This window comes from Harpia harpyja, chromosome 12 (genome assembly GCF_026419915.1).
Source record: "Harpia harpyja isolate bHarHar1 chromosome 12, bHarHar1 primary haplotype, whole genome shotgun sequence".
Classification (NCBI taxonomy): Eukaryota; Metazoa; Chordata; class Aves; order Accipitriformes; family Accipitridae; genus Harpia; species Harpia harpyja.
In genome coordinates, this window is record NC_068951.1 from 18,468,384 (window position 1) to 18,483,694 (window position 15,311).

The window sequence follows — 15,311 nt, forward strand, 5'->3', positions numbered from 1 at the left end:
GTTTTGTTTCTAGTTCAGCTCTTTCATCCTTATGCATAGCTGCCATGTAATGATCTAGAAATGGGATTATTTCCTGAGACCACCTGTCCTTGTCATATATTCTTCTGAGCTAACTTAACTATTGACATACTTTTCAACTGATTTTATAGCTGGACCCTTGTGGGACTAAAGCTGAGAGGGCCTGTTCCTTAGGCAGCAGACCAGTGTTACTGATTTGCTAGCTTCTCTTCTCACTGCAACAAGACAAGAACACAGTACATATTTAAGAGGCATTTTTGTTTTTTTTTTTGTTTGTTTGTTTTTTAACAGACTGAGTGGGGAAATGGAAGTGGGAGAGGATAAGGCTTCCCCAGTCCCAAACCATCTAGCCCACTTCAGGCTTAAACCAACCAAGTCACTCAATCCTAAAATTCTGTTCTTCAAAAATGACAGCTAACCCTCCCCACCCCACCCCTTAGTCATCCCCTGTTCAAATAAAATGAAATCAGGAAAACACTATACACTGTTGAAGACACAGAACAGGGCAAACATTTGAAAAAAACCCAATATTGTTGAAAAGCCTGGCACTATATGCCTGCATGACCAGTCTCACTGAGCGTGCTCAGGGGTGAAGTTTTAGCACCATTTTTTTTGCTTTTTTTTAAACCTTTTAGAACTTAAATTCTAACATAGAACACTTGAACAGTAATGAGTGTAGCCCTATGCATCATACTGTTTGACAGCTGAAAGGTGAATGGTACATCCAGAGGGGACCCCACCCTCCCCCATCACTAGATGGCACCTGGGAGAGTAATTACAAACCACTCGAGTTTGTAACAAGACCAATTTATTCTCAGCAGCAGGAAATCATGAAACAAACCCTTAATCTTTAATTGCTTTTCAACAACATCACAAGGGAAAAGTGGCAATTGATAAGAATGACCCAGTACAGGAGGAAAGCTGGGTCGATATTGCACCGTTATCCAGAATAGGACACCCTCCTTTCCCTCATGTCTCTCTCCTCCAGCAGGAAGACTTTACACCAACATGTAGCAAAACTGCACAATTCTGTTTGCTTCTCTAGGACCAGAAGGAGCAGCAGCGTGCAGTTCTGAGCTTTCTACCAGCCCTGTTCCCTGCCATGCCAGGAGAGAATTTCAGGCTTGAAACACTGGCCAATTTTAAAAGCTGTCATTACCACACACAAGCAAGCTTTAAATATATATGCAACCAAATAGCCATTACTCTGCTATGCACCTGTATTTTCTTTCCTGATCATTGTTGACTCTCCAGAAACTTGGAAAACAAAACACCCCCCTCCACGCCCCCTCCAATTATATTTTGGAGTCCAGTGACCTCATTGAGAGACTGTCATAATTTAGAGTTTATGACATGCCTCAATGATGCTGCAGAATAACAACTGGATAACTTGTCTTCCTCTTAGAAGAGATTATTTCTTGTAATCATCAATGATGGGAGAAGAAATACAGAATGCATGTGAGTTTCACACAGTTTGGGTAATAGTTTCCCCACTCATTGCCTTAATGTGGTAATGACTAAACTGTGTAAGATAACTTACCAGTGAAACTACATAGCTCTATTCCATAGGCCTGCTATAAACTGGAATATACTCACAGTTCTCAAGATCAGTAGTCACACCAGAGAAAGTGGCTGTCCTATCAAAAGGAAGGTCCCCGAGACTGTTAGCTTAAGTTAAAGAAATTTCAGTCACTAGTCTCACTTGTATGACTACAGTCAATGCCCTGCAAATCCCTCCCCATCCCTAATCCAATCGGGCTCAGTTACAAATGTTTGGACACAAAACTTGGTCGTAACAGAGAAGACTGTCCAGGGACATTCAAGTACCTTGTCCTTCACATACACAGCATGTGCCATGTTGCTCTCTTACAGGCATAACAGCATTCTATTTCATAGCAGGCTACATTACAAAGCTCTGTCTAAAGACCCAGAAAACTGTAAACCAAAAGGCTTTCTAGAGAATCCAACCTACAGTGGGATCTGATAATTAAAGCCTTCTAGGGTTTATTTAAATAATGGATTCATCTGCAATACCATCCAAAGGTTTTCACATCTTTGTTTTCTGTCTGTGAGGATGGGGTGCTATCCAGATGTTCAACCCTCCCCAATATCATAATGTCCGCCTGTGACGTGGGGGGACTGCAATCAGCTCTTGGTACACAACAGATACCAGAGGTTAAAAAAAAATTAAAAAGAACCTAAAAAATGTTTTGTTGGACTCCGTTGCCCAGGCTGCCAGGGGAATGCTCCTACTTGATCTGGGGGGCTTGTATAACAAACAACTCAAGTTTCTGGAGTGTCGGTAACACACAAGAACAGATCAGTCCAAAGTGGCACTTTCACTCCCAGAGGTCTTCTGCACCTCACGACAGTTCGTAGGCATGGAGCCCCAATCCAACTGAACCCCCGTTTGGAGGAAAGGCTGAGATAAGGCTTGGGCCCCTGAAGTTCTGTCATGCTCTCATCCTCCCCCCAGGTCAGCTGGAAGGCAGACTTGGCAACGGAAGCTAGCATCATAAAATGGTGCAGTAGTAGAAGTAACTGGACCAGGAAGAGGAGGCATCTGCCCCAATGATGTCATAGCCGTTGGCAGCAACTGGGGAGTGGGACTGGTCATGCAGCCGTGTGTCAGGAGTAATGATTGTAGAGGGGAGGGGCATGAAGAGTGCCATTCTGGAAACAATGTTGACGGGAAGCCATGTATTCTGCATAACTGATTGTCACCTTCTCACTGCGGTACCTATGGGAACAGCGTGAGAAAAAAATAATGTAAACAGACTATGCAATATGAAGGGCCTTAGACATAAAAACATTCATCCCAGATCACCTGTTAGCTTGCAGCCAATAACAACCAAGAGGAACCCACTAACTTCAAAATCTACTTTCTTTGATACTGCCTCATGCAGTAGTCTGAATAACCCATCTAAGCTTGAATTAGCTTCAATGTCCCAAAAGTTGAGCCCTATTCAAGGCAATCATAATTAAGGGGACTCCTGAAGTAGCACACAGGAAACAAATGATCCAATTTGTATTCTTTTTATCCACTTGCTGTGGGAAAAAAAGAGCATGAAAAGTTTGCTGGAAGACGACTCAGTTTCAGAGACTAAATAACCAGTATTTCACTATTATTTATTATTGTGGTTATCTTCACATTTGAAAGGCTAGTGAAAGAAAATGATGTAGAGTTGGGTTAAGGAAGGTTTATTATAGCATATGTGACTTAGTTCATGTCATATGATCAGAATTCATAAAACATGAAGTCCCTTCTGAGAGACCAGAGATTTCCAGGTGCTTCTAAAGCATGCTACACAACAGATAACTTCAAAGTGGTTGTGAATTGCACTAAGTCCATGTTACACCAGTTTTTAATGAAAACCACCATCCTGTCCTCTCCTCTTAGAAAAAACCCTGCATACCCACCTCATTTCTCCAGAGGTAAGGAACGACCTGATAAATTAGTGTTCCTATACAAAACCAGAATGTCCCAATTTCTACTAACATAAAGAAAGCTGAAGCCAATAGGACAGCTGGGGGTATAGAAAAGCAAGCGAATTCTGAAAACCAGCCAAATTTGAGTGTGGTTTGGTTTTAAGACAGCTGTCACCTCCAAATAGCTACACCATCCACAGATGAGCACACCGAGAAAAGGAATTCCATTGTAAAGATACAGAAAAATCAACCTTTTTAACTTTCAAAGGTTCTGCTTCTTTTGATTCTTCATATGGATGATATTAAAACCAGTGGCACTTCTCTTAGAAAATGCTAACTTCAATCCTGCATGGACAAAACATATTGTGCTTCATTCCATATACATTATATGCCTAACATGTGGCATTTATGATTTTGTCTTTCAGACTACATCTCTCAGCTGAAAGGGGCATGAAGAATTACATCAAGCACAAATACTTTAAATTACCCACAAACCACTATAACGTAAAATTAAAAGATGACAAATATATCGACTTACCTGGTGAGTTTAATCGTTTTCCTAAAATCATTGGTAATCGGAGCCTTAAAGCCACCTTTCCTGAGTAAGGAGTCTATGGTCTGGATCTGATCCCAGTCTATTGAAAAATAGAAGCAAGGGAAATTTTTCAATATAAAAACAATGTTTCAAAAAGATAAGAGATGCATTAAAAGGCCTCTAGAAAAGCAAACGACTAAACAGGAAACTGAACTTTAGAAATACCAGTGTTGAACTGGACATACATGACCTTATGCATTCACACTGTCTGCACATGCCAACCCCTTTTAACTCATACTGGAACTGGTCTAAAACCAGTAATTCCATATGACGTCTCTTCTTACAAAGGTCTGTGCCTTGCTTCTGTTGCAGGGACCCCAAACTGTTTTATCACGTACCACTCAAGTTTAGCTCTCTAAGCCTTAAAATAAGACAATACTTAGCTCTTTAATAGACAAATTGGGATCAATCTGATGCTCTAGTGATAGCACAGTGCACTGCTATGTGAGAGATCAGAGTTAAAATTCCTACCTTAGTCTTTTGCCCCAGAGCCAGGAGGATGCGACCACTCCACTCTGCTAGGTGGAGGAAAGGAGGCAATATTTTGAGCAGTTACCATGGTGACCGCTACTATATTTGAGTGGGAAGTGTGCTCCAGAGGGGCCCTGTTTCCTGCCCTCATCTGGAGGATGCTACTTTAGCAAGAATGAGGAGGAAAGGGACTCTCCTGTTGGTGCTGTGCAGCCTGCAGTTATCCTAGTTGGTGGGAGAAACATAGAAGAGGAAAGATGCAACGCTGAATGAAGCTGGAAGATCCATACTTTGAGATCCTCTATTTCTTAAGCCCTAAAACATTTTTACACTAAGATACAACTGTGCACAGATGTGGGATGAGAGAAAGGCCAGATGAAAACCCAGCAGCAGCTGTATCAGGTGTCAAGTTATCCAGTTTAAGCCTGGTGGCTCCATGGCACTATTATGAGGATAGCATTGCAATCCAAACCCAAAATCCATAGATGTATGTTACCCAATTCTGTGACATAATGTGTTGACATGTTTGGCTGCCATCTCAAACCCACCTTGTTCCTTAGCAACCTCAGGTAAATACGTGGCTGTGCGTTTGACACCTTTCTCATTGATGAATTCTATTCTGATCCCATGGATCCCAACCTATAGATGGAAATGAATAGCCAAATAAGAGGTGTTTGCTAGCACTGAGTCCACGATCAAGTTGTCATTCCCACAACACTGTGTATCCCTCTCTCTCTGGCCAGTTTGGCTTTTGCTTGGATAAGTACATTCTCTTCACCACTCTCTGTCCTTGCCAGGCAGGTCTCACAAGTAGCTCTCTTAGCAGCATAAAGGACTTCTGCCACCTCTCCCAGACAAGCCTAACCCATCTCCTTGCCACTTCTCCTGAAGTAAGTCTTGTCAGAAGTCCGACAGTTTTATGTTGGGCAAGACAGACAAGATCTCTACACAAGAGTCATGCCTAAAATAGCCCAATCACAAAGTCTATTTAATCCTTGAACTAAATACAATTCCATGTACAAGGTCCTAAAAAATTATCAATATCTTCAGTCTTTACTGCTTTTTATTCCCAGTTTCTATTCACAGCATCAAAATACTTCCCAGGTTTTTATATATGTATTTATACCCATCTCCTGTTGGGCTAAACTGATAAAACACTTCATGTTTCTCTCATTCCCATTCAAATCCCCTCCCAACCAAAAGCATACTGCTAGCCCATCCTCTTCCTCCCTTCTAGTTTTCCAGCCCCATTTCTTCTATTCCCAGTTTCTTCTATCCCCATACACCCCTATAATGAAGGAGACACATCACCATGTACTAACCCGAACCCGAACGGAACGAGAGAGTGATGCAGAGTTCCAAATGCACCTGTTCTCACCTCCCAGTCCAGGTAGTCACTGGCATCCTCAAAGTTAGTGAGGAGGGAGACAGAGCAGAAGAGTTTGGGCAGCTCCTCGCGGGTCAGGGGGGGAAATCGGCTATCCTTAAGTGCACTAAAGAAAAGAGAAGATATATTGCCTAATACAAGCACCAAATTAGTGTCAGATGCTCAGTTATTCCCTTTTTGATTAGGCCTCCATGAAACGTTTCTCTTTGCTGCTGCTGAGGAAGTGATTTGCATCTCTTCCTAATCTAATGAACTGTAATAAGCAAACACTAGTACAAGCTTCCTGATGCTGTCCTCCACTTACTGCAGTTTGAGAGAAATTATGTGCTACACAAGATGTCAAAACTGTTGGTATGCAAGACAGATTCGACATTAGCCTTAAAATGTCAACCAAAATTCACCTGTTGCAAAGATGTTCCACTAAATCCTGATATATTACCTCACCCTAACTATCATACATTTCTCAGGTTTATTTTATCGTGAGACATATTAAATTGAACTATGTCGATCCAACACCTTAACCTTGAATCCTTATAAATTTTCAGCAAATTAAACAAATTTCAGATTTATTTCATATTCAACATGATTACCTGGTTAATGTATATTCCCTGAGTCCTGAGTGAAGATTCATGGCTGAAAAGGTCCCAATGCAGCCACGAAGCCGCTTGTCTCGCCCCGTCTTCCACGTCACAAAGAGTGGACTGAAAAGGCAAAAAAGAGAAATACTCCAGCATCTAGAGATATTTGCTGGCTAAGGGGAGACCAAGAAGGTGTAAAAAAGCACGTATGCATGCACTTGCTTTCTTTCCCTCTAATAAACACCAACAGGCATGTTTTCTCACCTGCTATCCAGCAATAATAAAACCCCACCCCCACACAGCCCCAAATGCAAAAGCCCAACATCCCCCCACCTTTTCAGCATACTTCTTTCTCTCCACCAGTACTCTGTAAGCCCTCCACTGACACCTTCCTGGCCAGACTCTGCGCTGTCTTCTAATGAGTGATATGGTTATTTGACCCCACTAATTACCTCTGTGAGTAACGGCCTCACTTAGTAGCATCCACTAGTTTACATGACAACCCATATAAAAATTAATATAGGTGAAGCAAATAAGATTACTTATTTATAGTACCATTGAACCTGAAAGATCCCCAAGCATTCTGCAAATCATCTATAATTCAGGTTTGCGATAAAAGCTTTTCTTTTTTTTTTAAAGGAATAAAAAGCAAGCCTAGGGTTTTTTCCCTGTTATTTCTGTGAGGATCTGACTTCTGGGTCCATCCCTAGTGCTCAAACAGTTTATGTTCACATCTTTTGCTTACCTTACATTTGATTCATATTTACACATATCTAAATCACTATACTGTTCCTACTCAAACATCACATGGATTTCCATTTTCCTGTCTACTATCATGAAGTTACAGGCATAACAGTAGATTCTCAAATTCAGCAGGCTCATTTCAATCTGTTAAACTAGAAGCCATGATTAAGCCTCAAACAACAAGAATTTCAGAGCAACAGTACTGAGAAGAGCTCCGTGAAGAGGTAGATGGGTAAAGATGACTGCAAATATTAAATGTAAAAACTTCATTTCTACAGAAGTGAGTGAAATTGCAAACGGCTGTAAAGAGAAACAGTAAAGGAAGGACAGCGGTGGCTGCAGCTCTACAAGAATGTCCGAACATCTGGAAAATTTTGCAAGGCAACTGATGATGCTGATCTAATTATAACAACAGGACGAATGATCTTACTTTTTCAGATTACAGAGTACTGAATACAAGATGTGGTCGCTTTGAACCCAAGCATAAATAACAAAGTTAGTCATCAGTGATTCCAAACATCAGTCTGTGGATTTCTATCAAACTTTAAAAGATAAGTAATATGATAGAAAACATGCAGGGTTAAGAAAATAATTTTCTGAGATTAAACAAACATTGACAGGAGTTCTAAAACATGAAGACAGAGTAACTGGTTCTACAACAGAGCTTAGACACTTGCTTTCCTCAAACTCTTGAAGCTCTTGTAAGCAATGTATCTTTGCAGCAAACATTACAAAAAATACTAAGAAATGCTGTTTGGACAACACAACCAGCATGGAGTGTGAATGATTTCTCAAGTACATGCAACAGAGCTTCTTATGTCTAATTAGAACATAATTTAAACTGTAGTGATAAAGCAACGCCCAGTGATGTTCCTCAGAGCAACAAAGGAATTAAAAAACTCTATCACAACATAAATCCATCATTCAGTATCTAGTTACCAGCTGTGACCAACAGCAGAAGTACTACCCAAAATAGCATATAGCCTTTAAGGGATAATTGTGAAGGGGAACTTTGCCCACAGAGGAATGGGAAACATTCTTCCACAACCATCAGCCACCTTATGGTTGCTCAACCAAGACAGATGATTTACTGTTCTAGTTTTCCAACAAAAGTTTTCAAGGCACTTGCAGGGTGTCATTCCTCTACACTTTCATCTAGCTATTGTATGTTGAAACAGAAAATAGAAACAGAGTGTAAGAAAATACATTAGAAAGCTTACCAAAGAAGATACTAAACTTACAAAGGAGATTCCTGAGAAACATTACTGTCACAAGCTCAGTGGAAATTTAGCTTAATCTAATTAAAATTTTGAAACCATTACTTAGCCCATGTGACACTCACCCCAAACAGAAAAGGGAAGGGAGAAAATGAAAAGCACCACTGACAAATCTAAGTTCCTTCTCTTCTTCAATTCAAATTACAGGTTCACATTTCCAATTCACCTCTTTCCCCTTCCAAAGGAAAGGAAAAAAAAAAAAAAAAAAGCTTCCACTGAGCTGCGACACAGCTTTCTGCATCTATAATAGAAGAGGTATTACCAGAAAGGACAGGATAATTACACTCAGAAGGCTGTCATATTTTAAAAAATATCTTAAAGCACATTCTAAACAATTTTTCACCATGGTCATAACAACGGAGGCATAAAAAAAAGATATATGATTTTGTGCAAGTACACAAAATTTCACCATTATAAAGTTTTTCACTGTAGAAAAGACATTGTTTCTGTATCTGAAGAATAAATGCACTTAGCAAACTGCAGGTGCAGCTGACAATAAGTTAATTGTTCCATAGCCCCTCCTTGAACAGTGTATTTCCCAGATGTACTGAGAAAAGTCACAACAATCTTTTGCCCATGTTCACCCAACAGCACTTACCATTACTTTGCAGTCATATGCTCAGCAGATTATGGGAACCATTTCTCCCCCAGCCACAGCATCCTACGTGGGTGAGTTTGACGAGGGTTTGCTAGGGTGAGGGGAATTTCAGCAACTAAAAACTAGCTTTTCCAATTGCAACTACAAAGGGAATTTTAAAGTAGCAAAATAAATTCTGATTTGAACAAACTATAACTTGTAATAGGAAAAAACCTGTTACAGTACAGATTTTATGATGCAAGTATCTTATTTGTCTTGCATGGCAACTAGAAACTTGCATGGTGTAGTTTTAGTACCAGTTTGTAATACCTACTATTATTAAAAAAAAAAAAAAAATCAAAGACTGAAGTACAAAATTGGAAGAAGGAACTAATTAACAATTTGCATGCCATACAGGCTAAAAATTGTAATGTTTTCAGTAACCTGAATAGCAAAGGGGATATTTTCTTCATTTACCAAGTTAATTCAGACACAACTACAAGTCTTGCAATGCCACCTTCTCTACATTGATTTGTGAACATCATTGCTAACATGGGTGTAAGGTTCCTTTACTCCACAGGTATCTACCAGCTCCGTAACTCCCCTGAAGATTGTTGCCCATGTGCATATCCTCTCAAGTTGGTAATTGGAATTCACTGTGGTTTTCAAGTCATAACCCTGTAACTTTTATGTTATTACCCTGTTTATGCAGAATACTGACCTTCATGACTACTTCTATCTTTATATTAGAGTTCAGCACCAATTTAAAAGATATGTTATCTGAGAAATAGATTGGGACAAACCTGTGCATCTTTCTATTCCTTCCATCAACAGTCTCTTTTCTGTCTGTCCAGAGAGACTTCTGGTATATACCTTTGTTTTGTTCAAAGATCTCTTACATTGACATCAACTACATTACAAAGGACAATAATGCAAATCATTTATGTATTTTCACTTTGCTTACTCTTATATTTGATAACAGTTGGCTTGAAGTTCATTACATTACTGTCTCAAGTGTGACAGATCATCCCTGTGTACTGCTCTACAAGAAAGCAAACCCCATGCTTTTCCCTGGGGTACATACAACTATTTACTAGAAGCAACACGCATAAATGCTGAAACACAAGAAAATTCAGGTAGACATTTGCCTGGGGTGGGGAAGAAAAGAGAAGAGCCGGTTTTGCTTTGGAATGCTGATCTAAGACTTTTAAATTATCAGCACAGAAATGCCCAATGAATGATTTTTAACTTTTCAAATTTGGGCACAAAATTCAAACAGCTGAGATTCCTGAAAGAACACCCCTTTGAAACTAGTCAACCGAAACAGCAACAAAATCCAGCTAGAAATCTCCTTTAATGCCAAAATAATGAATCTGTATAAAATAATCTCTCTTATTGACTTAAGAACAGAACAACAACAAAAAACCCCTTTTTTATTTCAAGTGACAAAATAATAAGCACACTAATGTATCATTTTGTAAAAGGAGCCTACTTAGCTTAGGCATGAGAAACAACAGCAGAAATATTTCAGTTTGGGGCATCCATGGAACTATTCTATATTCTAGTCCAGAGTATTTCTCCATTCACTTGTATTTACAATATTAAACAGCTTAGCCTGCGGTAGCATTCAGAACATGCATCCATAATCCTGCTCGGATAATAACTGCATGGAAGCACAACCTACATCTACGCTGACAGCCAATAAGGTGGGGAGACATTTAACACACGGAAAAAGTCCTTGACCTGTTTTAGCCATTGTTCCTTTACATCAATTTAAAATTCATTAACTTAAATTAAGGATGTCAACAACTTTTTATTTTATCTATTGTTCTGGAGGTGGCCCCTGGAGAAGCGTCAGAAGGTGTATCTGTCATTGATCTTTCCTATATAATTCTTCCACCAAACATTTTAATAACATTAACATTTCCACACCTACGCATTCAACCTTCAGATAAACATCAGCTAAATCTCACCAAAGCAAAATACCTTCATAAATCCTTCTCCTCACTTCTTCTAATACACACCTCCTTTCTTCTTAACCTTGGTATCGTCCTTGAAAGTTAACTCTCCATTTCTCCCCATATTGCCCAACTAGCACTATCTCCACAACACAGTTTTTCAGTTCTACAACTGGCAAATTTTTGGTTCCCCTCCCTGCTAAACCCGTTAACTTGGACAGCTGAACACTGTTGTAAGTGTCCTTGTCCAATTCTTACTAGCTCAGCATTTGTTTCAGGATGAGACGGGAACTTGTTTCAACTTCTTTATTCCCTTTCCATTTGCTTCACAGAAGGAAATCTCTCCCCTTGTCCCTTCACCAAGTTAGTGCCTGACATTAGAAGCAGGATCCTCTTCAAATTAATGACATTATTTTACTGTTTTCTGAAAACTCTAATGTCAGTTTCACTCATTCTTTTAGCACAATTTTATGGGAGGCACAGTGCAGTTAATTTTTTGCAGAGGAATCTATTTACGAAGAAGGGAGCAAACTTTAACAGATTGTTATCATGAAGTGGGTTTGCACTCCTCAATAAAGTATGCAACATCTCACACAACACATCAGACTTGTGAGCTGATGAAGAACTACCACACTTCCTCGTATTTTGCCTAACTCTCTTTCTGTAGGGCTAAGCATGTTCTCCCTTGAAGGCCACTCTTCAAAGCTCCACTCATCTCCACCAACAACCGTAACAGAGTGTTTTTACTCTTTTTGTGCACTTACAGTGCATCATTTTTTGTTTCTGGTAGACAAAGTAAGCAGCAGAACACCCCCCTTCCTCCCTGCATACCAGCTTTCCCATTTTCCAGAGGAAAGCCTTCATCCCTCCCCAACCAAACCACAGCTCTGGATGCTGGTTTCTCAGCCTTCCTCCCGCACATGGATTTACTCACTAGGGGTCATTGGTAAATCGAGGAAGTCGTGGCTGAGGGAAACCATAGAGATGACAGTAGAGTACATCAAAGCAGTAGCAGCACATCTCCGCTGTCACCACCAGGTTCTTGGTGCTGTTGGCAGTTCCATTGGGCCGAGTAAGTGGGCTCAGAGCTCCTGAAGTGGGATTCATTCGAGTAATTGGGGAATTTCCTGGGCCCAAAGTCAAGTCAGATACGTTCTCCCTTCCATTATTCCCGTCTGTATGCTGGTGGTTCTGAAGAGGACCTGAACTGGAGCCTGGTACAGTTGTGGCCTGATTCCCATGACTGTGCGTTCCACTCCCAGACAATTTGGGCTTCTTTACCCCACAACAGCCAGCTGCCAGCTTGGGCTCAAGTGGAGGAACACAGCGTCTTTTTCCCATCCTGCTTCAAAACTCGCTGCCTGGAACACTGCAGAACCCTGGCAAGGAGGGGGTGAAAAAAAAAAAAGCAATACACAAAACAGTTACAGGTGAAAAACCAACAGCTGCTTCCTTGCTTCTGCTAAAGTGTCAGAGAGGTTTGCTTCTGCAACAAAAAGAGGAAGAAAACCCTCACAACGCCCAGCTAAGTACAGAACTAAAACCAGTTCAGCAAGCGGAATGGGTGTTTTTACACATAAACTGAAAGAGTGTGTACACAATGTGCATGAAAACACACTTTTAAAGTGTACTGAACACTGTAATAGGCGGCTCATCACAAAAAAAACCCATAACCAGCCTTCCCATAAAGGGAATGAAACTGTGGGAGAACAGAAGAAAAAAAGACAAAAATACTTTGGACTACAGATATACCCCATCCGCTGCTTTTCCGGATTACCCGTTCCCCCTTGGTCAATGCCTGCACCAATGGCAAACAAGCTATTGAAAAACCACAAGTGCATTTCCCTTCCCTATTCTTAACAGAAGAGCGACAACTCCGAATGACACCTTCAGGGTTGGACTCCCAGGGGTGCTGCCCTTGATTTAGTGCTAGCCTAAGGAAGACACAAAGAGAACATACAAGCATTGAACCACCATTTTCTAAACAACAGACTATTTTCCAGACCCCATGAACTAGAATCTGCATTTACTCTCCAGGATTAGGTGAATCAATAGTGCTTGTAAGTAAACACGTAGGGCGTACAGTCAGGATGTGCAGGGGAGGAAGAGCTGAAGACCGTGCACAGCCTGAACAGAGGGAAGCAATAACGGCAGGAAACAGATATGGTATTAAAAAAACCCCAGAACAGCGTTTTGCTTGCAAAGAAGAGAACGCTAGCTCTTGCATCACAAGACGAGGTGGAACAAATACAGGGAGGAAAACCTATGCAGACAAAAATGAACGAAGATGATAGGCAAGGACCCCATGTCAAGGGCAGGAACTTAAATAGGTGTAATACCATCATCGCCATGAGATCTAAACACACAAAGGGAGGGAAAAACAGTTCCCCATCTATCAAATGGGGCTAAAAAGCACAGCGACCGAAGTCACAGAGAACACCACGGAGAACTGGAAGTCACACTCAGCTCTTGTGAGTAGCAGGCTACTACTTTAACCACCAGAGCAGCCCTCCAGCTCTTGCAAGTATTCAACTGATGGGTGAACCGACAGCACATACACAGAACAGGGTGGGGAGTGGCAGGCGCTGAAATTTGTGGTGTGACAACTCCCTTCCTTCCCTGCACGTGCAAACAATGCGAACTTCATCCATGAAGTTTCATTGGCCATCATAAGAACCGAACTGAACCAGAACTGCTGTAAGACATGTTGAGAGATGTGCCTCTCAACACAAAACACATACGCTTGCAGTTTAGGAATCCTTACCTCAAGGTTTTAGAAAGATAATCTGCATAAGGAACAATTTACAAGACCTAATGAAAATTATCCTTTCTCCTTTGATCTCTACCTTTGTAATAAAAAACCCCAAACCCAACAAACCCACAGGAAAAACAAAAGCATAACTTTGACAAAGTGAACATGTAATTGTTTTCAGTGCCTATGAAAAGTTATGCTACTACGGCTCAGTGAAGCTGCTGGGATAGAAGAGCCTTTCCAAGTTACAACCGGAGACTAGCTGCATTTACGGGGGGAGGGGGGGCCGGAATTTATTTATTTATTTGAAACCGTTAACTCCTCATTTTAAACTGCAGACGTGGCAGGGGGCAGAAAAGAAGTCTTCTCCCATTATCATCCTTCGCAGCAGGCAGAAGGGGCCTAACAAAGGCGGCCGCACCGATCCCCGGCCGGCTCCAGCGAAGGGCACCCTTTCCCCGCCGCGGGAGGCCTTCGCCGGGCTCTCGTCTCCGAGCTCCCCCTCCCCACGGGAGCAACTTCTGCAGGAAACGACGCGCTTCAGCGGCAAACGCCGACCCGCCGAGACGCTGACTCCGCCGAGACGCTGACCCCGCCGAGGGCCTCAGCCCGCTACTTCCCGACCGGACCCGCAGCGCCCCGTTCCTCTCCCCCGCCGGCGGGCGGGCGGGGGGTGCCGCCCGCGCTCCCCAACGGCAACGCCCGACCCGGCGCACGGCGGGCGGAAGGCTGCCCCCGCTCCCGGGGCGGCCCCGCGCCCCCTCCCCCCCGCCGAGCACAGGGGCCGGCAGGCCCCGCCGTTTCACTCCCCTCCCCTCGGTCCCGCCGCGGCGCCGGACGAGCCCCGCGCGCTCGGACACAAACTTTCCGGCGGCGTTTCCGGGGGTTCCGCCAGCCCCGCCGGCAGCGTCCGGGGGGGGGGAGGAGGGGGACGGGGCCCGGGACGCCCCCGCAGCCCCCCCGCACCTCGGCCCGGCCCGCCCCCAGTGGGGCAGAACCGCCGCCGCCAGGGGGCGCGAGCCCCCACCCCCCCCCCCAGCCCCGTTGACCCCTTCCCTGCCGCCGGAGCGGGCGGGACGCCGGCGCCTCCCCCCTCCCCGGGCTCGCCCACCTCCTGCACCCGTCCCGGGCCGGACGCGGCTTCTCCTCCGCCTCAGCCCAGCCGCCGCCGCCGCTGCCCCGCCGCCGCCTCCTCCTTCTCCCGCCTCATGGAGCCATGGGCCTGGGCGAGGCTCCTCAGAGAAGCGGGCCCGGCGGGCGGGGGGAGGGAGGGAGGGAGGGGGACAGTTCCCGCCGCGGCTGGGCCGGGAGCCGGGCTTCCCGGGGCCGCCGGGCAGCAAGGGGAGCTGGAGGACTGGAGCGAGGCCGAGGGAAGGTCCTCCGCTATCCCGGCAGCCTCCTCCCTGCTCGTGAGGTAATGAGGGAAAAAATGTACATAGTCCGCCAGCCTCCCGTCGGCCCCGCGGTGCCAGCGCGACCATAGAGAAGCAAAGGCGCTCTTGCCCCCCTCGGAACCATAGATACC

General features: G+C 43.5%; 1 protein-coding gene across 3 annotated transcripts; it reads right to left on the minus strand.

Moving 5' to 3' along the window:
• Positions 1 to 809: 809 nt before the first annotated feature.
• On the minus strand, positions 810 to 15,204 carry AMMECR1L (AMMECR1 like). Of its 3 annotated transcripts, none has more exons than XM_052803965.1 (7): positions 14,898 to 15,203; positions 11,969 to 12,413; positions 6,491 to 6,601; positions 5,892 to 6,006; positions 5,062 to 5,152; positions 3,986 to 4,082; positions 810 to 2,758 (listed from the first exon to the last, which is right to left on the minus strand). In XM_052803965.1, the coding sequence occupies exons 2-7, from the start codon at positions 12,373 to 12,375 to the stop codon at positions 2,647 to 2,649; spliced, it is 933 nt and encodes a 310-aa protein (XP_052659925.1). In that variant the 5' UTR covers positions 12,376 to 12,413; positions 14,898 to 15,203; the 3' UTR covers positions 810 to 2,646. The 3 variants fall into 3 exon arrangements, 2 of the variants coding, with proteins under 2 accessions (XP_052659925.1, XP_052659926.1); XM_052803966.1 differs by lacking the exon at positions 14,898 to 15,203 and adding an exon at positions 14,651 to 14,667; XR_008237541.1 differs by having other exon boundaries at positions 2,617 to 2,758; positions 4,514 to 5,152; positions 14,898 to 15,204.
• Between the last annotated feature and the right edge of the window lie 107 nt (positions 15,205 to 15,311).

Excerpts from the sequence above, each read along its gene's own strand:
- AMMECR1L (XM_052803965.1), bottom strand. The coding sequence starts at position 12,375 with ATGGGAAAAAGACGCTGTGTTCCTCCACTTGAGCCCAAGCTGGCAGCT. Across the intron at positions 4,083-5,061 it reads TGAGGTTGCTAAGGAACAAG|ACTGGGATCAGATCCAGACC; the intron begins GTGGGTTTGAGA and ends ATTTTTCAATAG. Across the intron at positions 2,759-3,985 it reads AAAACGATTAAACTCACCAG|GTACCGCAGTGAGAAGGTGA; the intron begins GTAAGTCGATAT and ends CTGTTCCCATAG.